This window comes from Crotalus tigris, unplaced genomic scaffold (genome assembly GCF_016545835.1).
Source record: "Crotalus tigris isolate CLP2741 ecotype Arizona unplaced genomic scaffold, ASM1654583v1 scf7180000020588.15403103151:6194809, whole genome shotgun sequence".
NCBI lineage: Eukaryota > Metazoa > Chordata > Lepidosauria > Squamata > Viperidae > Crotalus > Crotalus tigris.
Genome location: NW_024098092.1, coordinates 396,195 through 420,676, shown reverse-complemented (window position 1 = coordinate 420,676; position 24,482 = coordinate 396,195). Strand labels below are relative to the sequence as shown.

The 24,482-nt window shown below is 57.5% G+C and overlaps 1 protein-coding gene across 6 annotated transcripts; it reads right to left on the bottom strand.

Annotated features, from left to right (window-relative positions):
• On the bottom strand, positions 1 to 20,021 carry ECE1 (endothelin converting enzyme 1). Of its 6 annotated transcripts, none has more exons than XM_039367599.1 (18): positions 19,884 to 20,021; positions 13,667 to 13,750; positions 10,901 to 11,042; positions 10,591 to 10,794; positions 9,130 to 9,257; positions 8,689 to 8,835; positions 8,284 to 8,349; positions 7,906 to 8,097; positions 7,429 to 7,571; positions 6,482 to 6,596; positions 6,004 to 6,114; positions 5,549 to 5,725; positions 5,329 to 5,432; positions 4,298 to 4,408; positions 3,029 to 3,096; positions 2,677 to 2,867; positions 2,500 to 2,595; positions 1 to 1,781 (listed from the first exon to the last, which is right to left on the bottom strand). In XM_039367599.1, the coding sequence occupies exons 1-18, from the start codon at positions 19,884 to 19,886 to the stop codon at positions 1,605 to 1,607; spliced, it is 2,259 nt and encodes a 752-aa protein (XP_039223533.1). In that variant the 5' UTR covers positions 19,887 to 20,021; the 3' UTR covers positions 1 to 1,604. The 6 variants fall into 6 exon arrangements, with proteins under 6 accessions (XP_039223533.1, XP_039223532.1, XP_039223534.1 ...); XM_039367598.1 differs by lacking the exon at positions 19,884 to 20,021 and adding an exon at positions 19,635 to 19,836; XM_039367600.1 differs by lacking the exon at positions 19,884 to 20,021 and adding an exon at positions 18,395 to 18,527.
• Between the last annotated feature and the right edge of the window lie 4,461 nt (positions 20,022 to 24,482).

The window sequence follows — 24,482 nt, the reverse complement described above, 5'->3', positions numbered from 1 at the left end:
TTTCAAACCGTGATAAAAAGGCGTTTATTTCAAAATGACAGTGTTTTTTTTTTCCAAAGGCAGGGAAGAGTTTTAAAAAAAAAACAAAAAACAAAGAACAAATTGCCTGAACGGATCCATCCGGAATTGGGCTAGCACAAAATTCCTTGCAGATCTTTTTTCTCCCCCTTTTCTCAGAAGGCTCAACTTACTGAACCCCAGAGAATTAGGGGAAGGGGGACATTCCTTTCCTCCCCCTAGTGTGATGGGGGCAGAAGAGCTCTTTGGCTAACCCCTCCCCCCCCCAATTCCACCCCTTCAAACCACATCTGGAAGCCATTGGCGGCCTTCCCGGGGATCCGGTTACCGAAAGCAGATTGCACATCTGCACACAATTTGCCTTCCTGCAGGAGGGACACGGTGGAAAACCCCACATTTGCAGCACCCTAAAATCATCAGCTTTTCCCGCCTCCAGACCCCCCCCCCCCCCGCAGGGGCAACAGGCTCCCTTAGCAGTCATCCCGAACCACCTTTCCCCATTGTAGTTTGACTTCAGCTCTGAGCTACAGATGGATCCGATCTATCCTGGTTGGTTGGGGAAAGCTGATTTGGGGGGGGGGATATCTGCTTAAGCCCTCGTGGAGCCCCTTCCCAGAGGCGCTATCTGAGAAGGGGGGAGCTGCTTGCTGCCTGACTGCCAGTTTCTGCATAGGAGGTGCCAGCCTGCGCAAAAGGGGCTTAGCACAGGAATGCTTTGCTGGCATTAAAGCAAGCAGAGGACGCTTGTCGGGACTCTGGACCCTTCCAAAGACCAGGAACTGAAAACCTACTCAGAGTAATACCACCCCCCACCTCCCCATCTCCCAGACCCCTTATGGTGCTCCCACGGAGAACCCTGGAGCTGGTTTTGGGTGGGAGGGGGTAGTCTAGCGTGGCCCTTGCTTAACCCTGCAGCTCTGCCCTCATTCCTCTCTTTTCATTCAAAATGCAAAAACTCACGAGAAGTGAACTGAGAGACAGATCAGCCCTGTAGGCTTCTAAAGAGATCGGACGCCTTGCAAGGACCCTGACAGATCCCCCCTTCCCCATTCCCCTTTCAACGGGGCCCACGTACAAAATGCATCCAACGGAGAAAAAAAAAAAGCCTTTCCCCATCTGTTCACTTGGAAGCGCGCGAGAGAGAAAGAGAGACTAAGATAATCATAACGTTTAAAAAATTCCATACGTTTTCCCCCGCCTGCCTTCCCCCCCCCACCCAAAAAAAGTTCCAGTGCTCTGCAAGGTTGTAAAAATAACTTCTCTATTTTACAAAAGGCTGCGTGTCCATTGTGGCCGGGCTGGGGCTGGTTAGCGCGACGGAGCGGTTCTCCTTTTGGAAAAGCGGCCGAAGACTTAAAAGCTGGCTCAGGTCTTCGGAAAGGAAAGATCGGCGTGCCGAGTCCACGGGAGACGCCGTGGGAAGGCTTCCGTGGTGAGTGGACGTCACGCAAATTTGTCTTCCAGAGGCCCTTTGCAGCTAAGGGCGCGAGAGAGGCCGGGGTGGGCTCCCTTTGGTTCTTAACACGGAGGAAGTGGAGAACTGGGGGCTCCTGCATGGGCACCCCATTTTTCATTGGTGGGAAGCCTCACCAAACTTCACATTTCTGCGGGGGATTCATAGGCGCACCGGGCCTGCACTGGAAGTGCTTGGAAAAGTCCCTGGAATTGGAGACAGTCCCGATGACTCGGAAGCGGGAAGGACTGTGGGGGTCCGTGACGAGTCCTTCGTGGGAACTCTCCGGGGTACGGACGGAGCACCAGACCTGGGAAAGCGAGGGGCAAGAGATGGGGGCTCAGTGGGGCAGACTGAGGAGTGGGGGACTGAGAGAACCCTTCCAGGGCAGGGGTAGGCAACCTTGGCTCTTTTATGACTTGTGGACTTCAACTCCCAGAATTCCTGAGCCAGCCATGCCGAGGGAACAGGGACAGATTTCCAAGCTGAGCCATGCTAGCTGAGAAATTCTGGGAGTTGAAGTCCACGAGTCATGAAGGGGCCAAGTTTGAAGACCCCTGCTCTAAATGGACCTTATTGTAGACCTGATGGCTGCACAAACTAGGCCAGGGGTAGGCAACCTTGGCTCTTTTATGATTGGTGGACTTCAACTCCCAGAATTCCTGAGCCAGCCATGCTGAGGGGAAAGGGAGAGGTTTCCAAGCTGAGCCAGGCTGGCTCAGGAATTCTGGCAGTTGAAGTCCATGAGTCGTGAGGAGGCCATAGTTCCCCATGCTGGCTCAAGAATTCTGGGAGTTGAAGTCCATGAGTCGTGAGGGGGCCGTAGTTCCCCCAGGCTGGCTCAGGAATTCTGGGAGTTGAAGTCCACAAATCATGAGGGGGCCATAGTTCCCCCATGCTGGCTCAGGAATTCTGGGAGTTGAAGTCCACGAGTCATAAAAGAGCCCAGGTTGCCTACCCCTGTTCTAGGGAGATATGGGGAGGGGGGGGGAGAGAAGAGCTGAGAGCCGGATGCGGCTGAGTCCCACCTGGGCAAAGGCAACAAAGAAGAGCTGATCGTTGGTGAGGCCAAGCGCGGGCAGAGATGGCTCCTGCCCGTTCTTCTTCACCCAGTTCCGATAGGCCTGTGGGCAAGGAAAGGGCAGAGTGAGCTACGCCTGAGCCCGGCTAGGGCTCCCCACGAGGGCTGCACCCCCTCAGCTCACCCGGTAGGCGGCCTTGAGCCCCCCGTTGTCTGCAATATTCTCCCCCAGAGTGAATTTGCCGTTCACGGCTTCTCCATTGACCGAGTAGTTGCCGTACTGCTCCACCAGGCACTCGGTGTGCTGCTTGAAGGCCTCCACCGAGGAGTTCTTCCACCAGGGCCGGAGATTGCCATCCTTGTCGTACTCACGTCCTGTGTAGACACACCAACAAGGATCAGAGCTGGTCCGGTTTGCCGGAATAGGAGAACCAGGCCTGCCAAGGGGCCCTGGGGGGATTCGCTACCCGGCTCCTATTTCTCGAGAGGAGGAGAAGTGGTGCCTGCTTCCCACCAAGGGAGCCTTGCGTGCTCACCTTGATCGTCAAAGGCGTGTGTCAGCTCGTGGCCCACCACAACTCCAATCCCCCCAAAATTGATAGCCCTGTAAAAGAAGCCACAAGACAGAAGGGTTCAGCTGGACAGTGTCAGGGCTGCCTCTCACCTAACCAAGCTTCATGTGCTGACAATAATAAAAATAAAAATTATGATGAGGAGAAGAAGAAGAAGAAGAAGAAGAAGAAGAAGAAGAAGAAGAAGAAGAAGAAGAAGAAGAAGAAGAAGAAGAAGAAGAAGAAGAAGAAGAAGAAGAAGAAAGGAGAAAAAGGAGAAGAAGAAGAAGAAGAGGAAGAAGAAGAAGAAGAAGAAGAAGAAGAAGAAGAAGAAGAAGAAGAAGAAGAAGAGGAGGAGGAGGAGGAGGAGGAGGAGGAGGAGGAGGAGGAGGAGTTGGAAGGAACCTCAGAGGTCATTAGTCCAACCCTCTGCTCAGGCAGGAGACCCTATACCAGGGATAGACAACCTTGGCTCTTTTATGACTCGTGGACTCCAACTCCCAGAATTCCTGAGCCAGAATGAAGTCCACGAGTCATAAAAGAGCTAAGGTTGCCTACCCCTGCCCTACACCATTTAGGACAAAGGGCTGTCCAGTCTCTTCTTAAAAACTTCCAGTGTTGGAGCATTCACTGCTTCTGGAGGCAGGTGGTTCCATTGTCAGGAAATTTCTCCTTAGTTCTAGGTTGCTTCTCTCTTTGGATTTGGGGGGGGGGGAGAGAAGGAAGGATTGAAATGTGAAAGAGAGCAAGCACCTGATTGGGCATTTGCAGATAACCGGGGGGGGGGGGAGAATGAAGTTTCCTTCATGCTGTTTGCACAGGAAAGCCTCAGATTCAGCTTACGCCACTTCTGTAACCATTTAAGCTTCGGCAAAGTAGATTCTTGGCAAAATCATACGGCCAGGAGTCTCTCTCTTTGCTAAATGACCGAGTGGGGCGGTTGACACCGTCCCCCCAAATGCTGTCTGCCCTCTTTTGCCCCATCACCATCATTTCATCTTGATAGGGTCCGGTCCGTTCTCTCCATCATCCAAGCTTCAGGAGACTTTGACTGAGAGTCAAGGACGTCACCGGATATTCACACACACACACACACACACACACACACACACACACACACGCCTATGGCCATCAAAAGAGGCAGCTGGAGCAGTTCCTGGAGTGAAGAAACTGCGCCTCTGTCTTCCTCTCCGGGACCACCAGCTTCCCGCCCCCCCCCCAATGCCATGAGACAGGAGGGAGGGGCCGTCGTACTTGGGATAATTCCGCGTGTAGAAGGGAGACTGCAGAATTCCAGCCGGGAAGATGACCTCGTTTTTGGTGGGAGAATAATAAGCGTTCACCGTTGGGGGGGTCATGCTCCACCTGGGGAAAAATGCCGAAGCAAGAGAAGCTGTCTGTCACGGTTCCGAAAGAAAGCAGATTTTTCAAAGAATTTTGAGGCTTATATTCCTCTAAAAGAATCTTTTATTATTCTGCATAGCTTCGGCACTAACCAAGTTAAGCCAAAAACTGAATCCTCCCTCCCCCAAAACACCCGTAACAAAGCATAATTCACTCCTTTTTTTTACAGTCATCAATCACATTCTCCAATTAATGTGAAGTGTGAGGTGCCCCTCCCGTTGCAGCGGAGCTGACCTTGGCCACACTGTGCTCAGACATTGTTATGGTTAACTTGCATACTTTCCCATCCCCTAGACCAGTGGTTCTCAACCTGTGGGTCGGGACCCCATTTGGGGTCCAACGACTATTTCACGGGGGTCGCCAAACAACGCAGTCCGCCATTTTTTCTCCCCTCTTCCTTAGCTGTGCTACTCCCTTTTATTCTATTGGCTTTTGAAAGCCAATAGAATAGACTCTCTTGAATAGAGTCTAATTCTATTGGCTTTCAAAAGCCCATAGGAATTGTCCAGGCTGTCTCTGCCCTGCTGAGCCCGCCAAAAGTCCCATTCTGCAAACGGTACTGCACCAGTTGAGCAGTCCCCGACTTACGACCGGTTGAGTAGTCCTCGACTTACGACCGGTTGGGGGTCACGGCATTAAAAAGGTTGAGAACCACTGCCCTAGACTACTACTATCTGCCTTAACTCTAGAAGCGCTCTACAGGCTAAATAAAACAGGTTTGCTTCTTCAGATACGGCAATCAAGAACATGCGATGTTAGCGGTCTTGACACTGTCAAGACCAAGGTCCAGGAGACACGGCTCAGCTCTCCTCTTCAGCCCCCTCCTCCCCCCTTTCCAGATCTGGCCCCTAGAGGATGGTTCTGGGCCAACTCCTACTCACTGGTCACGGTTCGGAGGCTTGCGAAGCTGGTCAGCGGCCACCCGGGCGGAGAAGTTGGAGAACTGCATAACGTTCTCGTAGTACAGGTCAGGCACTGGATCGTACTGTCAAGACCAAGAGGGAGCCTCATCAGAGCCAAATCCCCACCCAGGAGGGCTGCCTGCAGCCTGTACCCGCCCGCTCCCCCTACACACACACACACACAGCAGATGTGACTCACCTCGTGGAAGACTTTGTCCAGCTCTTTGGGGTCCAGGATGAATTTTGGGTAGCCAATCATGTCATAGATGGCATCGGCCTTCTCTCTGGCTGACCGCTTGGTCTCGTCGTCCATCCACACAAGGCTGGCTAGGCTCTCCTCCAGCGCCCTTTTAATCTCCAGGATCATCTCCTCAGCCTGCAAGGGTGGTGGGGGGGAAGGAGGCTAGCCAGCCTTTCTCTGGCAGTGTGGGGTGCTCCAGGGCAGAAGGGAGAAGGGCTCCCCAAGTCTACACTTCGGAAGCCGGAGGAGGAGGAGGAGCACAGCTGCTCTAGGAAGGAAGGGTCTCCTCTCTCCTGCATGGGGAACCCCCGACTTGCTCTAGGGGAAGCCAGCGAGGCTGAGTGGGACCCTGGGAACCCCCTACGGGTCAAGAGGGGCAGCCCCCACGGCTCCAGGGGAGAAGAGAGGCTTACCACCGCCCGGCTGTCTTCGGCAAAGGTGGCCTTCACAAACATGGCACCCAAGACGAAACCCAGGCTGTTATCGGTGTCGCTGATGCAGTACTTCCAGCGGGGCAGGCAAGTCTGCAGAGGAAGGAGGTCACTTGCACCCAGCTCTGGCCTCTGGGCTGCCCTCTTGAGACGGCCCGGCGCCAAGTCCTTCCCTCGGCCGGAGGTGGTACTTTGGGTTCAGACCAAGGAAGAAGGTGACTGGCTGGTGCCCAAAGGATGCCCGGGGCTGCAGGCCGTTCCGATCCAGCACAGGCTGAGAGCCAGGTGGTCATGGCGCTGCAGTGCTGGCAGTGGGCAGCAGAGGGCGCTCCAGGGCAGCCAATCCCGAGAAGCAGGAGGAAGTCTTTTTCTCACGGGGAGGGGGGGGCAACGGGACTCCCCGCCACCCCTTCCTGCGTCCTTCCCTGCAGCCGAGCCCGGGGAAGCGCCTGGCACCCACCTTCTTCGATCCGTACATGACTTCCAAGAACTTCTCCCCCGCTTCCTGGAACCGCTGGTCCAGGAAACTCGCGCCTTTCCTCACCAGGTGCCAAATCATGTAGTTGCGCAACACCCTGGCACAGAGAGAGAGAGAGAGAGAGAGAGTGTCAGAGAGAGAGAAAAAAGAGAAAAACAGAAACAGAGAGAAAGAAAGAAACAGAGAGAGAGAGAGAGAGAGAGAGGAGAGTCAGAGAGAGAGAGAGAAAGAGAAAAGAGAAAAACAGAGAAACAGAGAGAAAGAAACAGAGAGAGAGAGAGAGAGAGAGAAAAGAGAAAAACAAACAGAGAGAAAGAAAGAAACAGAGAGAGAGAGAGAGGTCAGAGAGAGAGAGAGAGAGAGAGAGAAAAGAGAAAAACAGAGAAACAGAAAGAAACAGAGAGAGGGGGGGAGAGAGTCAGAGAGAGAGAGAAAAGAAAGAAACAGAGAAAGAAAGAAACAGAGAGAGAGAGAGAGAGAGAGAGAGAGAGAGATTGAGGAGAGAGTCAGAGAGAGAGAGAGAGAAAAGAGAAAAACAGAGAAACAGAGAGAAAGAAAGAAACCAAGAGAGAGAGAGAAAGAGAGGAGAAAGAGTCAGAGAGAAAAGAGAAAAACAGAGAAACAGAGAGAAAGAAACTGAGAGAGAGAGAGAGAGAGAGAAAAGAGAAAAACAGAGAAACAGAAAGAAAGAAACCGAGAGAGAGAGAGAGAGAGAGAGAGAGAGAGAGAGAGAGAAACAGAGAAACAGAAACAGAGAGAAAGAAAGAGAGAGAGAGAGAGAGAGGGAGAGAGAAGGGCTGAGGAAAGCCGGGAAAAGGGGGGTGGTGGTGGGCGGGGAACAACAAGGCTTTCTTCTGCCCTGGCCAGGACCACCCGTGGGGTCCTCCAGTTCAACGCCCCCTGCCCCAAAGTTCCTGCCCCTCCCTCACCTCTTGTCCGTGTTCAGGATGAGCAGGGAGACGCGTTGGAGATACTCCCTGGCGTAGACCACCACGGGCTCCGATTCGTTGATCTCCACCGGGTTAAAGACCTCCTTGAGCAAGGGCATCCAGTCGATGGCCGGGGCCAAGTCCTTCCGGGGCAGACAGGAGGAGTGGAGGGTGAGACCTCCTCAAGAGCATCCAGCCCCCTCCTCAAGGGCAAGGAGGCCACTTGCCTGCCTGCCACCCCGTCACCCCACGGGGAACGGACAGCTGCCAGAGAACCAGGCCTGGGTCCCCGAAAGGAGAACTGGATTCAGGGTGGCTGGAGTTGGCTTCCATTTCTTTCTAAGCTTCGCCTCGGATGGGAAGGAACGTCTCCAGGAGAGCCGGAAGCCATCAGCGTCCTCGTCTAAGGGCTGATTGGCGCGTTGTTCCACTCAAAGGGACGATGCTGGGATCGTCCACACACACCCCCTGCCTCACCTTTAGCTCCCCAGCGGGCATTTTGTGGTAGATCACTTCCTCGTCCCGAAGCTTCTCCTGCGGGGTGGTGATGTTGGCCAAGGTGGTCTCGAAGTCCAGAACTTCTTGCATCTGCGGTCGGACAGTGGCCTCCTCCTCCCCGCTGACCAGCACGCCAAGCTGGACCATGAAATTGAGGTACGCCGCCAGCACCTGCAGAAGCAGGAAAAGGAACTTGGCCTTGGTTCAACCTGGAAAGACCCTGCCACTGGCCAGGCCACATCTGGGGTGTGTGCACAAAACAAGGCCGTGCCACCCTCACAGGGCGACGGGCAGAGTCTGGAAAGGAGGGAGGCTGTGCCCGACTCATAGGGGCCCTGCTGCGGGACCACCACTCACTTTCTCGTTCTGGGTTTTGTTGAGGTAGTAATTCCTGGACGGCAGCCCCAGCCCTGACTGGTCGATCTGGAAGAGAAGCAGCAGAGAGAGAGAGAGAGAGAAAGAGAGAGAGAGAGAGAGGAGGGGGTGAGCCTGTGCAGCGGGGTGGAGCAGAGCGGCCGGCAGGCGATTCTGGGGAGGGTGTTCCCCTACCTCAGTGGTTCTCAACCTTTCTAATGCCGCAACCCCATAATACAGTTCCCCAAGTTGTGGTCACCCCCAACCACTTATACATCACCAGGTGCCAGCGGCGTGGCCAAAGAAAAGGGGGAAAAATGGCGGACAGCCTTGTTTGTCGACCCCCGTGAAATGGTCGTTCGACCCCAAATGGGGTCCCGACCCACAGGTGGAGAACCGCTGCCCTACCTGGATGATGTTGCTGCTGGAATTCTTCGAGTCGACGCTGACCGAGATGGAGAAGAAAGGGGTGAGGTGGTAGTGGGCTACCAGGGCCAGCAGCGTCTGGTTGAAACCGTACTCTCCCGAGGGGGCGCTGATATTCCAGCCTCCAAGCTGGGGGGGGAGAGAGTGAGAGAGACCCCCTATGGGTCAAGAGAGTAGGAGAGCTAAAGAAGCCCAAAGCCCCCCCCCCAGAATGGCTTTCTTGTCAGCCCGAATGAGAAGCTTAAGCGCGTCAATTGCAAGGTTATTTTTTTTTTGTTCAGCACTGGCTTTGGACGTTTCCCATCGTTCTGAACCGGGCCAGCCAGAGGGTTGGCCCCAGAGCGATTGGGAGGGGGGGGGCAAAGAGAGCTGAACGCTTCTGCCAAGCGAGGCCTTTGCTCCCGGGACCCCCATCCCGGTTACCTTCTGCACCTGATCCACCAGCGGTTTGGCCTGCAGCTCCTCTATCCGGCTCTCGTTCATGCAGGACTGGTAGTAACGCTGCACTTTGCGTTCGGCCTCGCTCAGCGACAAGGGGGCCGTGGTGTTTTCTGCAGGGAGGAGACCACCAGTCACCCCTTTCCTGCCCCCCCTGCACCCCACGGCCCTTCCCCACGGGATCCCAAGGGACCCCCGGCGCTCCTTCTGCATTCCCCTAGCTCTACGCTCTGACATCTGGGATCTGTTGGGGACTCAGTGGGGGAGAACAGCTCTCGTCCCTTCCTATGGGGCACGGAAGAGACCCCCCCCAAGAGCTTCTCCCACCCCTCAATGGCTCTGCAAGTTTTGCTTTGGTTCTGCTGGAGGATAGGACCAGGCGCTTCCGTGGGAGTAGCTGGGGGAAAGGAAAGCTCTACGGAAGCCCAGACAGATTTGGGCTGGATAAAGGAAGGTAAGGGTCTGTAGCTATGGAAATCCCCCCCCTCCCCTCCAGACAGCTGTGGATTTGGGCTGGAGAAAGGAAGGGTCTGCAGCTATGGAAATCCCCCCCCCGCCCCTCCAGACAGCGTCCCTCTTCACTGCCAAGAGAGGAATATTTAATCGGGTAAATCCCCCCCCCTGCACCCCGCTCTCTGCACATGGATGCATCTTTGGGGAGGGGGGGGAGGGAAGGACCCTCCCTGGGAAATCGCAAGAGGCCCAGTCATGGGAAAACTGAAGTGGGAGGGGGCTGTGGGGAGCGGAAAGCCGCAGGAGAGGGAGAAACCCACAAATGAGCCGAGGTGGCGCAGCAGTTAGGGTGCAGTACTGCAGGCCACTTTAGCTGGCTGTGTTCAGCAGGTCAGCGGTTCAAATCTCACCCGGCTCAAGGTGGACTCAGCCTTCCATCCTTCCGGGGGAGGTAAAATGAGGACCCAGATTGTTGGGGGCAATGTAAATATATATATATATATATACATATACATTGCTTACTGGTGTACACCGCTTAGAGAGTGCTCGCACTTAAAGCGGTATATAAGTCTCATAAATAAATAAATAAATGCAGAGAGAGACGCACGCACAGAGACTGGGGTCTCTGTCCTTCTCTAAGGCAGGGCTGCAAAGCTCGGGCTCTGCAAGGACCCCCCCCCCAAACCAGGGAGAAAGAACCCCCCCCTCCCATCCTCCAAGGAGGAGTGACCTAGCACAGCCTTGCCCCTCTCTTTCTAGCCCAGTGTTTCTCAACCTTGACCATTTTAAGGCATGTGGACTACAACTCCCAGAATTCCACAGCCAGCAACGCTGGCTGTGGAATTCTGGAAGTTGAAGTCCACATGCCTTAAAATGGTCAAGGTTGAGAAACACTGTAATCTAGCCCAAGGGTGGGGGCTCCCTTCCTTCAGCCCCCCAGAGAGCAGGACCCCCTTGGTCCTTTTGCCAGCTGCGCCCCTCCCCAAAACCCACCCAGGAGGGTCTTCAAGGCGGCCTGGTTGTGCTCCCAAAGCTTGTTGAAGGTCCCCCAGCGGGAGTGGCCATCCGGGATGGGGTTACTCTTGACCCAGCCACCGCAAGCGTAGCTGAAGAAGTCCTCGCAGGGGTCCACCGCTTGGTCCAGCGAGCTGAGGATGGAGCTGGTCACCGAGATGCAGGCTTGGCTCAGGCAGGCCTCTGACGGGAGGAAGAGGCTGTCGTCACCTCAGGGAGGGGCTGGGGGAGACCTCCCCCCCCCCGCCGCCGAGAGGAGGCCGCCCAGGTGGACGGCCAGCAAACTCACGCGTCTGGTACTGGAAGAGCAGGACAGGCAGGCAGGCCAACAGAGCCAGGAGCAGGAGGAGCGTCAGGACCAGCAGGCACTTCTCCGGCTGCGTCCGCCGCACCCAGCAGCCCTTCCTGGCTCCTGGCCCGCGGAAGTTCACCTGGGGGAGAAGGAAAGAGGGAGAGTCAGAGAAGCAGGAGCCCCCCCCCGTCTGCCACCGGGCCCAGGGACGTGGGGAGCCCTCCCTGTCTCCCTGCCAGAGCCCAGAGGCTAAAGGGAGGCCTGCAAAGAGACCGAAGGACGGCCAGGCACCCCACACCCGGCAATTGTGTGCCAGGGGCCACTCCCTGCCTTGGGACCCTTCCCTTCCGGGGAGAGAGGGCAAATGGGCCCAGAACCGCCATGGGGAGAGGGCCCAGGGGCACAGGAGCCCAGAGCAGAGACGGCCACACGTGGGAAAGCCCTCAAGCCCTGTGGTGGGAAGAGGGATGTCCCGGCTTTAGCAGGGGGCACCAGACGGTGCTGGGGGTGAGGGCCGAGGCTGCCCCCCCCCCCGGCTGCAGGTTTATTGGCATCGGCTGCACCGTTTCTCGCCTTCTGAGCTGCCCGGGTGGCCGTTCAAATCAATTGAGAGGGAGAAAGGGCAGAATTGGCAGAATAAGTGGGGAAAAGGCCCCGCCAGGCAGAAGCGGGAAGCCCGGAACGAGGAGCAGGCCAGCTGCGTTGTGGGCTTGATCTCAGGAAGGGCACTCCCACAGCAGCAATGGTGGCCTCCCTCCTCCTCCTCCTCCTCCCTCTTCTCCCCTTCCTCTTCCTCCTCCCCTTCTTCTTCCTCCCCTCCTCCCCTCCCCTTCTTTATCTTCCTCCTCCTTCTCTCCTCCTCTTCCCCTTCGTCCTCCCCCTCCTCCCCTCCTCCTCCCCTTCCTCCTCCTCTCCTTCCTCCCCTCCTCCCCTCCCCTTCTTCCTCCTCTTCCCCTTCGTCCTCCTCCTCCTCCCCTTCCTCCTCCTCCTCTCCTTCCTCCCCTTCTTCTTCCTCCTCCTCTTCCCCTTCGTCCTCCTCCTCCTCCCCTCCTCTTCCTCCTCCCCTTCCTCCCCTTCTTCCCTCTTCTTCCTCCTCCGCCTCCCCTCTTCCTCCCCCCCTTCCTCCCCTTCTTCTTCCCTCCCCTTCTTCTCCTCCCCTCCCCTTCTTCTCCCCTTCTCCTTCCTCCTCCTCCTCCTCCCCTTCCTCTTCCTCCTCCTCCTCTTCTCTCCCTCCTCTCTTCTCTCCCTCCTCTCCTCTTCCTCCTCCTCCTCCCCTTCCTCCTCCAGGGCAGGGGAACCAGAGGATTCCCCTGCAGGCAGCCCTCCTTTTCTGATGCAGGGAAGGCAGACAAGAGGGGGGGGCAGGGGGCTTCCATCCACCCCTGCCCTGCCTGGGCCAGAGCTTGTCTGTCAAAGGAGGGGGAGGAGGAGCCCACCGGCTTTCCTCTGGCTTCTCCCGGGGAAGGGAGAAGGCCAGGAAGCTGGGAGGGGAAGGCCAGGGGCCGGGCAGTGAAGGTCCGGGAGGGCTCAGGGACCCCCAAGCGCCCCCCCCGCCCCGTGCAGAGGCAAACGAGGGCTCTCCGTTCAGCTGCTGCTTCTGGGCTATGCGGAGAACTTTCCCGCGAAGGAATTCTCTTTGTTTTGCTCCACCAAAACCACCTGCGGTGCCGTGTTCGACGGGGTGGAAAAGCTAAGGAGCCAAGGAACGCCCTCCCTCCGCAGAGGTGCCCCTCCACCTGTGCCCCCCCCCAAGAGGCAGGGGTCAGCACGGGGCCAAGCAGAAGCTGGTCTGGGGCATGGAACCTCACACCAGGAAAGGACCTCCGAGGTCTAGTCCGGCTCTCTTCCCAGGCAGAATTTGCTACACCAACTCTGTCAGGAAGGGGACCTTCAGAGGCCATCCAGCCCAGCCCCCTTCTCAGAAAGAATCTGCCCCACGAAATCTCACTCTTGAGAGGGACCTCAGAGATCCCCTTAGTCCACCCCTCTTCCCAGGAGGGACCCACTGCACACAAGCCCGGTCTGGAAGGGGCCTCCAGAGGTCATTTAGTCCAGCCCCCCCCTTCCCCGGAGGAACCCGCTTTGCACAATCCTAGAACGAAAGCGTGGGCAAAGGTTCAAGAGCGGGAATTTCAAAAACCAGCAAGGCCACGACCAGGAAAGGCAGAAGCCAACAGATCTTAGAAGGAGCCCCCCTACACACACACACACACACACACACACACACACACACACTCGTGCCCTGGCAGCACCTGCAGCCTCACTGGAGGTTGGCATCTAAAGGAAGCAGAGGGGGCCCGTCCCCTGTCCTCTTGACGTGCCAGCACGTTTCCCCCCCCCAGGCATCGGGGTAAGAAAGCAGGCCCAAGAGAAAGCTGGCGGCATTGCCCACCCCCCCATCTTTGCTTTCCCCACACACAAGGCTCCTGAGATGGGCACGTGGCTGCCCAAGGCTGGAGCAGAACCAGAGGAGAATCTGCCATCCGCCTCCCTCCCTGCCCCCCCCCAGGGATGCCCAGCCTTGAAGCAGCACTGCTCCACCCCGCTTTTCCAGCCCCCCCCCAACCCCCCCACCCAAGGCTCCTGAGATGTGCAGCTTGGTCAGGGGAACAAGGGCAGAGTCCAGCCAGCCCTTCCCAGGGGGTCTCTCCCAGTAGCCCTACAGTGGACTGGACAGGGCTGGGGGGATTTCAAGGGCCTTCGAGGAGGTGAAACACAGGAAACCCTCCGCCGGAAGTGGGGGGGGGCAGTCTCCCTCCTCACCTGGACCCCATTGGGGTAGATCTCTCCCTCCAGGGCGTCCACCAGCTCCTCTTCGTCCAGGGTGGCCCGCTTGTAAGTGGACATCTGAAAGGCAAGGGTAGAAAGAGGCTCTCAGCATTATCTGCGCCCCCCCCCCGCCCGCTCTCCTGCCCCACCTGGCCCCCCATCCCTGGAGGTGCTTACTCAGACCACCAAGCAGCCAGCCCTCCCATACAGGTGTGTCCCAGCATGCAGTTCCCTCCTAGCCTCGGTCTCCCTCCCGCCCCACGCTCATTGCCCCCCTCCCCACAGCCCAGACCTCCCTCCCTCCCTCCCTCCCCCTCCTGCTGGAGAGGGATCGCCCCAAAACAGGAAGCTCAGCCAGCCAGGCGGATACCCGGGGTTTGTGAAGCCACATTCCTGGTGGAGAGAGGCTGCTTCCTGGAAAACCGGCCCCAGAATGCCTGCCCTCCTTCCCCGCCCGCCCACAGGAGATGCCCTCTGGAGATGCCTCGTGGCGCCAATCCGACGGGCACGCGGGCGCCCAAGCCTTAAGCAGAACCGGAGGAGAATCTGCCCCTCCGCCACCCCAAGGATGCCCAGCCTTGAACCAGCACTGCTCCACCCCGCTTTTCCAGTCCCCCCCCCCACAGCTCCAGTTAGAATTTGCCTGAAGGGGCAGCATGAGCCAAACTCCCCTTTTCCCTGGGGGGGGTCTAAGCCCCCCCTCCATCAACCCACCCTGTCAGCTCCTGGCACAGTGTCTGGCAGCTTTATCGGTCCTGTTTGGTTTCCTGTTTCGGTGGCTTGGTTGATACAAGTCTCCAAGGGCCGGAGCTGGGGAGGTGGCATGCGACCCCCCCGCCTGCATGCTTCTCCCCTTGGACCCCCCAGCCTAACCTGGACCCTCCCCAGACCCGTGTTCTGAGGGTGCCCCCCCCTCCCCAAGATGGCCAGCGACATCGACAGCCTTCTAAAAGCCCAGGTGAGTTTCCGAAGCAGACCGGAAGAGCTGAGCCTCCTCGCTCGGGGCAGTGTACCTCCCAGTGCCCAGGAGAGAGGCTACTGACCAGAGGGATCCAGAAGGAACCAAACCAGGCAGAAGACCGTGATCTGCTCAACTAACTAAGTCCCAGCCAGCTCAGGGCGACGGCGTACAAACCAGGCAGGGGAATCCTGAAATTCTCCCGGGAAAGGCTGGCCTGCAGGACAGACCTTCAGATTGAGGCTTCCTTCCGACCAGCTGCAAGCCCTCGGGGGTCTCTCCTCAGCCCCCCAGCTGCTGGGAAGCAGCCTCTCCCCACGGGGGGGGGGCGGTCCTGCTTAGCTCTGCCGGGATGCAAAAACAGCCCCCTCCCCGCTTGGCTGGCTCTTTCCAGGAAGAGCTCCCAACGGCTTGTTTACCGAAAGGCCTTCCCAAATCCCTGCCCTGCCACTTCCGGCCCGGCTGGCTGCCTTCGCTGCCTCTGTCCCAGCTCCTCGGCCAGGCAAGGGCCCCCCCCCCTGCTCTCCCACACACCCCATTCCCTCTACCTGCTCAGCGGCCGGAGGAAAAAAATATAAGCTGGGTCAGCCAACCGGCAAATTCGGCCTGACGGAATCAAGGCGGAAGGAGAGGTCGCTTCCCGTCCCAACTTCGGGAAGCCGAGCGAAGGGGGGGAGCCTGCAGCCCTGGCCAAAGGCTTCCAGGGCTGGCCAAGCCATGCTCCCTTCACTTCAAGGGGGTGGTGCTTTGTGTGGGGGGGGAGGAGGAAGAGGAGATGCCTCTTTGCCCCCTGACCTTATTCCCTGACCTTATTCAGACAGCCGCACACCCCATCAGCGTCCGTCCGGTGTCTCTTCTTACAGGGTAAACAAGCCAGGAATGCTGTCCAGGCCGAGAAGCACAGCTGGTGCACCTGACTGCAGCCCAAGCAACCTTAAGGAAGACCCCCCCTCCCCATGGAGCAGCCGGCCTTCCCATCACACACACACACACACACACACACAGAATACAGAACAAGAGAGCGGGAAGGGACCTTGTAGGTCATCTAGTCCCACCCCCTGCTCAAGCAGGAGACCCTATACCAGGGCTAGGCAACCTTGGCTCTTTTATGACTGGTGGACTTCAACTCCCAGAATCCCTGAGCCAGCCATGCTGAGGGGAAAGGGAGAGGTGTCCAAGCTGAGCCAGGCTGGCTCAGGAATTCTGGGAGTTGAAGTCCACCAGTCATAAAAGAGCCAAGGTTGCCAACCCCTGGCCCTAGACAGTCACTTGTTTGAGATGGTATAGGTCAGGGGTAGGCAACCTTGTCTCTTTTATGACTGGTGGACTTCAACTCCCAGAATTCCTGAGCCAGGCTGGCTCAGCTTGGAAACCTCTCCCTGTCCCCTCAGCATGGCTGGCTCGGGAATTCTGGGAGTTGAACTCCACGAGTCATGAAGGGGCCATAGCTCCTTATGCTGGCTCAGGAATTCTGGGAGTTGAAGTCCACCAGTCCTAAAAGAGCCAAGGTTGCCTACCCCTGCCCTATACCATTTGTACCCCCCCCACACGCACACAGATAATGCAAATAGATTCTGCTGGAATAAAGTCCAAACGAGCAGCCAGGGAAAATCCATGCGCCCCCCCCCTTCTCCTTCCCTTTGGCTGACCCCTTTCTGGAGACCCAGAGTTACTGCAGCCCCCCCCCAGAAGAAAAGGGCTGACCCCTTTGTGGAGACCCAGAGTTCCCGCAGCCCCCCCCCAGAAGAGAGGCTCACCTCGAGGGCTGCCGAAGCTGGGATGTTTCCCCCCCCCAAAGTCTCTTCTTCGGCTGAAGACCAGGCACACATGCTGGAATTTATGTAACTCCGCACCGCCCTCCCCAACCAGCCACGGGAGCCTATGAAGGGAGAGCAAGTCGCAGGCCAGCCTGGAGGAAATCGTCCCACATGAAGGGCTGGAGAGCAAACAAGGCCTTCGGTCACAAACAGCAGGGGAAGGGGTAGTGCTGGCCGGAGGAGAAGGCAAAGGGATCTCCTGCTTCTCAGCATTGGGGGGGGGGACAAAAACCACTCAGACCAGCTGAATATCTGGGCCAGTCTTTCCCATCACCTCCCTGCCCCCCCCCCCTCCAGGCTATGCTGCCCCTTCCAAATTAAAGATAAAGCCTCCGAACCCAGAGGAAGGCAGATTCTGACCCCAGGCCACGAGCAAGGAATCTGGGGGGGTCAGGGGTGACTGCCTCTTCCCCCCCCCCAGAGCACGCTACCCCTTGCCGGAGCCTATGAATCAGCCCTGGCTAGGGACACATTAGCAGAAGCATCCCTTTCCATCTTTAGGAAGGGGACAAATTGCTTTGCAGCAGAAAACCGCACCGTGCCCAAGCACACAATCACAGCAGCAGTGCAAGAAACGAAAATGCGTGGACTGTTCCCAGCCCAGTTCAGAAGCCGCACAAAACCAACGCTGGCAAACCACAGACTTGGCCAATTCGGACTCAACTCTCTCTCCAACGCCTTTGGCACGCAACCGCAGCCTGAAAAGGTGTTCTGCCACACACCTCCTCCTCCCACGGAGCTCCCAAGAACTGGAGCCGACCACACATGCATGTCCCAGGAGGCAGAGGGTCTCCTCAGCCAGCCTTCTTCGCTACGTGCCCTCCCACCTACATTTTCGAGGGTAACTGTGATTCCTCGGCTGCCAGGAAATAAAATCTGATTTTAGGCTTATAAACGCTCAGCCCGGCCTCGTTCGGCGGGGACAAACCATTCGCTCGTCTCTTTAAAAAAATGGGGGGTTCCTGTGCCAAGCTTGGGACTGGGGTCTGGGGGAGACTCCGTTCTTGGGGAACCTAAAAGCCAAGCCCTCCCCGAAGGGTTAGGATTCTGCTGACCAGGAACCCCAGCCCCGATCTTCCCATTTCTCCAGCATTGCCTGCAAATGCCCACCCTTTTCCCTTTCTGCTGCCCCCACCCCCAGCACCATCCAGACCCCAGAGATTCCGCCATTCAGCTGGGAAATGGCAGCTGGATCAGAAGACCACCTCGTTTCCTATCTGACCAAAGCTATAAGCCCCCCCCCCCTAAAACTTGGTTCCCCCTAGGTCAGGAGGCCAGAAAAGGCCTTCCTGTGGAAGACAGGCTGGCTTGTAGACTCCTGGTCAAAGGGCCTTTGCTATCTCTCTGCACATGCCCGGGAAGGATGGGTTGGAACCCCCCCTCCCCCAACCCGCTTCAGCAACCTGAAACAAGGCGAGCTGGACTCGGAGTTCACCCACACGAGAAACTGGGCATTTCTGCTCCTGAATCACTTCCTGTTTGAATTTCTCACTGGGCCTGGAAGAGAACAGGCTGCGCAGTTCCCACTGCAGCCGCCAGCAGGGCTGCCTCCCATCTGGACCGGCTCCCCTTCCCCGTGTTTGAGGGGGAGCCACAGCCTCTCTCCCCCCCTCCCCGCAAGAGGAAACGATCTTGGCAGCCTGGCAGAAAAAGCGGGCGGCCCCAGCAGGACGCTGCTTTCCCAGGAGTGACCCGTGGCCTCAACAATGCAGGGGCCGGGTTGAAAAAGGGCCAGGGCACCAGCTGTGCACCCCACAAGCCCTGAACCCGACCCAGACAGGGGGAAGGAGATCTAGGCGGTACTTCTGCAGACAGCTGTGGGAGAAGGCCTTGGGGTGGTGTGACGAACAGAGAGTCTTAAATCACCAAGAGCTCTTCCTGGCCCCCCAAAAGAAGGGCCAGATCCGCAGTTCCTCAAGGCCCAAACAGGAGGCGCCCTTTACCCACCTCTTTCTAAGCAGCTCTGCCCACTAGGCCACCGGGCCAGTTCTCCTAAGTCCGTTCGGACTGTCCCAGCCTGGGCCTCTCTCCTCCTAGCTAGCAGAAGGGAGACTGGGAAGCAGCTGCATCTGTTTACTGCCTTCCCAGTCCCCATCCCACCCGCCCGCCCCCAACCTTTCCCCCCCCCCATACACCAGGCGAGCAGACGTCAAGCGGCTGCGTCAGTAGGAGGGCTTCCAGCTTTTTCCACATCACTCATACAAAGGCCCCACCGAGGAAGGGAGGCCAGGGCCAGGCCCCGGTGGAGAGACCCTCCCCTCTGTAGAGCAGAGCAAGCCCTGTTTCTGGAGGGGGGGCAAAGGTCACAGAGGCGGCCCACCTCTCTCGGAGAAGAGGGCAACTAGAGGGGGTGGTCTCCTCTCCCCCCCCCTCTTTCCCAGGCCAGGCGTCCCAGGATGGAGGCTGTTGTTTCCAGGCCTCTGAGCCAAGCCAAAGCAGCCTGGCTGGAGGGGAGCCCTTGCAAGGCCTTGGGGTGAGGGGAGAAGGGCAGCTGGTGGGGCAGAGGCACGTCTGGGGGGGCCTCCCCCCTCTCTGCACCCACAAAGTCAGCCGGGGCTGCTGGCGACCCTCCAGAGGGGCAGGGGCTTCTCCTCACCCCACTGAGCCTCAGAGGGCACTGGAAGCAGAACGGGGACAGAGGCTGGACCCCCTTTCCCCTTTCGCCCCATTGGCCGCAGGGCAGCCGGGCAAGGGCCAATGAGGGGCCACGGCGGGGCCTCCAATCAAAGACCAGCGGCGTTTTTTTGGAGGGAAACCTGCCTATAAAAGGGGGCGCCTGAGGGACCCCCGGCCAGAGCTGAAGTGAAGAGCCGAGAGGAGGATGGCAGCCCCGGCGGGACTCTGCGCAGGGAGCCCGGGCGAAGAGAAGCAGCGAACGCTCCCGCCTGCTGGTGGCCGGACCGCATGCTCGGAGGCACCGGCGACCCGCCGCGAGACCCTCGCCGGCTTCGTGCTAGCGGAGCGCCCGTCCCGGAAAGGAGCGTCGCCCAGGAAGAGGAGCCCAGCCGGGCTTGCGGGCTCCGTCACGATCCCGCCGAGAGGCTTCTCCCCGCGCCGGTCCCGGCCCGGGCTGAGGAGGCGGCCGTCGCGCTCCGTCGGCGCCTTAGGCCCGAGAGTCCGCTGGCCGGAGGGACGCCGGGCATGTGCGGCTCCGCCCTGGCCCCTCGGGGTCCCTCGGAGGACGCACCGTGTTGGGCGAAGGAGGGCGGGAGGCCGCTTCCCTCCAAGGAGCGTCTGGGACCGCGGTGGAAGAGGGAGAGCCCCGGGTAGCAGTCCTGCTCCGCGGCTGAGACTCCCTGCCGCCGCCGGACGGAGCGCAGCAGGCGGACTCGCCTCCGTGGGCCATGCTCGCTGAGGACTAGCCGCGTGGGGAGACCCGGAGGGGAAAGGGTCCCGAGCAGCAGGCCCCGACCCCGCTTTTCCTTTCCCAGCTCACCATGGCCGCCGTCTCCGCAGAAGGCCTCCGCGCCCGCCTCGCCGCCCCGGGTCAGCCTGCGGGGTGGCTGCCGAGCGCCTCGCGAGGACGCCGGCGACCGGCAAGGGTACCGCCCAATCGCAGCCGGCCGAGCGGACACACCTGCTTTTGTCCGGCCAATCCGCGGCCGAGGGGCGGGACTCCTCTGGCGGGAGGCGGAATTACTATAGGCGATCGCTCCTGCCCAGGTGCGCTTGAAGTAGCCACGCCGCGGCAACTCACCTGGCCGCGTGGGGGACGCGGGACTCACGGCTTTCCGGATTTGTTTGGTCCCGCGGAAACGGCGCGGAAGTCAGCCCCGATCCAACCCTGTGTGTGTGTGTGTGTACCAAATTGTGATGCCTGGTTGTAACACCAGATCTCTCCCATTCATTAAAACGGAGGCACTCTCTATTTTCATCCTATTTTGCAAAGTTGTGTTTATCAAAAGGGTGAGCCACGAACGCCCAGGTTGCGAAAGTTACACTGCAGGAAGTCTTTGACTTAGGACCGCAAGTGAGCACAACATTTGATGTTGCTAAACGAGACCTTAAGTCACCTTGGCCTCATTTTACGACTTTTCTTGCCACAGTTAAGCAAATCATGGCAGTCGTCAAATTGGTAGCCAGTTAAGCGAATCCAGCTTCCCCATGGACTGCTTGTCAGGAGGGGATGAAAGGACGCCATCGCCATTGTAAATATGAACCAGTTGCCAAGCCTTTGAGTTTTGAACATGTGACCATGGGGCTGCTGCATTGGTCATAAGTGTGGAAAAACTACCATTCAGTGCCATTGTAACTTTGGTCACTAAATGAAAAGGATTCCAGTGACAACCACCATCAGAATGCAAGGATGGTTTAGCAACGGGTTGAAGCCACCAACATGATAGCAGCCTTCCAATATCTCAGGGGCTGCCCCAAAGAAGAGGGAGTCAAGCTATTCTCCACAGTGCCTGAAGGCAGGACGAGAAGCAATGGACTAATCAAGGGGAGAAGCAACCTGGAACTAGGGAGAAACTTCCTGACAGAACAATTAACCGGTGGAACAACCTGCCTCCAGAAGCAGTAAATGCTCCCACACTGGACGTTTTTAAGAAGAGATTGTCTGAAATGGCATAGGGTTTCCTGCATGAGCAGGGGGTTGGACTAGATGACCTTTGAGGTCCTGTCCAACTTTATTATTATTATTAACTCCAGCCCTGCCAGGCAGCTGGGCTTACCTGGGGGGCTCCATGGGTGCCTTCCACCCCCCACAGCAGCTCCTGAGCTGACTGGGTCCCAGGATAAAGCCACAGGGCAGCTTGACATAAAGGCCGCCCAGGAATCCATCTCGTTCCTTCCAGACTGAGTGGCTCTGCCTTCAGGGCTCTTCTGAAATTTGCTTTTCCTGAAACAGTTTGGTATTGTTACCCTCCTGGAAGGAAGTTGTGCAAGGCCACCTCCCATCCTGTGACGGGCCCTGGGGGTGGGAAACAGGCACAGAGGCAGGCAAACCCTGGGAAAAAAAACCCTTTTGCTGTCTGACCTCTTTTTGGGGAAGGAGCTTGCACCACCCCCCACCCTTCTTAAGGGGGACTCTGGGAACAGACCCAGAGCCTTCCTTGGGTAGCTTGGCAAGGGGGTCCTCCTGCCCCCTTGCATGCAGCTAAACTGCCCCTCCTCCACCCAACCCAAGTCTCTTTCTCTTGTTGGGGAAAAAAAACCATTTGGGGGTCTTCTGGGCAGGCAGGAATCTGCTGGGGGTTAAATTGGGCTGAACTGTTTGGCTGCCGAGAAGGCATTGGTGGACCTGAGTCAGGGTCCTCCCCATTTCAGCTACAGAAAAGGATGATGGGAGACGCAGTCTGGTTCGCAAATGCCAGCCGGGCATCTGGACCCTCCAGAACAACAGCCCCCTCCCCCCTCCTGGTGTGGCTGCCCTTCTGGGCACTGGCACGGCTGGAGCCAGTTCAGATCCAGAGGCATTATAATAAAAGTCATCCCAAGCACCCCACTTGTCCCCTTTTTCACATCTGCCCCGTTTCAGGACCCAGATGTTCAAACTCAGAGAAGGGGAGCTGAGCTGGTGAGGAGGGCGCCAGGGCTGCAAAGGGTGAGATGTGGAGCCTGGATCTTACGCTCCGGAGGGAGTGTGTGTGTGTGTTGAAAGGCCTCAGCTGTTGTTTTCTCACCGGGCTAATGTTTAGCTCGCTCTTGTTTTTACAGCTGTGCAGCCGCAGGCTGGCATTTTCTCCTTTCCGGATTGGCAACTTCTGGCCCTTTCCTTGCACGGCTGGGGGCGGGGAGCGTGCGCATGCCCGGAGCTCGGCTTGGCTCCAGGGTCACCGTCCGCCAGCTGTGCTGCAGCAGGCCAGGAGGCTGTGCCCTGCAGCCTTGGGCACAGGAACGCCTGGCACCTTCCCAACTCTTTGCACAAACACTCCACCATCCTGGGAAGGCTCCCACGGGCAGAAGCAGACGCCCAAGCTGGCACTTGCTGCCACGCTTCCTCTCCTGGGGGAGCCCAAAATCCAGGCCAGGGTCTTCAAAGTTGGCCCTTTGATGCCTCGTGGACTTCAACTCCCAGAATTCCTCAGCCAGCATGCACATTGGCTGAGGAATTCTGGGAGTTGAAGTCCACGAGGCATCAAAGGGCCAACTTTGAAGACCCCTGAGCTAGAACATAGAGTTGGAAGAGACAACTTGGGAGTCATCTAGCCCAGTGGTCCTTAACCTTTTTGAACGAATCGCCCCCTTGAGCCAATGAGGAAGTTGTCATCCCCCCCCCCAACATAACCTCTCAATCACAACATAGGAAATAATTCTTCCATTTATGCAAACACTTTTTATGCTTTCTTTAAAATTGTCATCAGGACCTATCGATGCAAATAATTTTATTTCCAGTCTTTTTCCCATATCTCAACTGTGTGAAAAAGTTTGGTGCCACCCGTCACTTTATTCCCAAACTTCGTGATACGTGTATTTCATTATGATCTTATTTATTCAAGACACTTAAATGTAATGACCATTGAAAACAAAATTCAATTGCAAGAAAGTGAAATGCCCCAAAAGAAAAACAGTAACATTTCATGATTGAATTACAAGTGAAATTTAAGACGCAAAAAGAAATATAAAAAGGGTAGAGGCTGCTGCACATGAAGATAAGCGGTGTGTCTTCACATACGTACGGCGTTCTGTACTGAAGCTAGCCGGAGGAACATTTGAAAACACAATTCAATCCGCTAATAGCGATCTGATGTTTTTGTATGACAGATATACAGCCATTCACTGTATGAAAAAGTCTCAAAAGTGTCCCCAAAACTTCTTGCTCCATCGCCCCCATATCGCCCCTTTTGTTCCTTCACCCCCGCGCTGCCCCTTTTTGTTCCATTGCCCCCCCCCGAAAAACAAAATCGCCCCCTGGGGGGCAATATCTAGTCCAACCCCCCTGTTCAAGCAGAAGAGTCTATACCAGGGGTGCCTGGCTGAGGAATTCTGGGAGTTGAAGTCCACAAGACATCAAAAGGCCAAGCTTGAAGACCCCTGAGCTAGAACATAAAGAGTTGGAAGGGACACCTTGGAGGTCATCTAGCCCAACCCCCTGCTCAAGCAGGAGAGTCTATACCAGAGGTGCCTGGCTGAGGAATTCTGGGAGTTGAAGTCCACAAGACATCAAAAGGCCAAGTTTGAAGACCCCTGAGCTAGAACGTAAAGAGTTGGAAGGGACACCTTGGAGGTCATCTAGCATCTAGCCCAACCCCCTGCTCAAGCAGGAGAGTCTATACCCGAGGTGCCTGGCTGAGGAATTCTGGGAGTTGAAGTCCACAAGACATCAAAAGGCCAAGCTTGAAGACCCCTGAACTAGAACATAAAGAGTTGGAAGGGACACCTTGGAGGTCATCTAGCCCAACCCCCTGCTCAAGCAGGAGAGTCTATACCCGAGGTGCCTGGCTGAGGAATTCTGGGAGTTGAAGTCCACAAGTCATCAAAGGGCCAAGTTTGAAGACCCCTGAGCTAGAACATAAAGAGTTGGAAGGGACACCTCGGAGGTCATCTAGCCCAACCCCCTGCTCAAGCAGGAGAGTCTATACCAGGGGTGCCCGGCTGAGGAATTCTGGGAGTTGAAGTCCACAGTCATCAAAGGGGCAAATTTGAAGACCCCTGATTAGCGCCTCCCTCGCCCTCTGCCCCCAGTGAGAATCTTGGCCGGCCAGCGGGCGGGCAGGCGAAGGGCATCCTCCGCTGCTGGAGAACGCAGGAAAGCCCCGCCCCTCCGCAGGCCGGCCCGTTTCTTGGCCGAGACTGCCCTCTGCTGGCAAGAGCGCAGCGCTGCAACCGGTAACTTTTGCGAAGGGGACGCCCGTTATTCTCTCTTCCCCCCCCCGCCATGCTCGGCATCCAAGGCGGTCGAGGGGGGGCGGAGGGGGGGGCAGATTCTTCCTCTTGCTGCATTTTTCAGGGTGCGGGAAAGGATCCCCAGCCAGGGAAGCAGCCACGGGTGGGGGGGTGGGGTGGGGGACACGTCCAGCCTTGCTCCACGAGGTCCTAATCAATCGGGGGGGGGGAGAAAGGGAGGGACCCCCCCAGAAAGGGAGGGACCCCC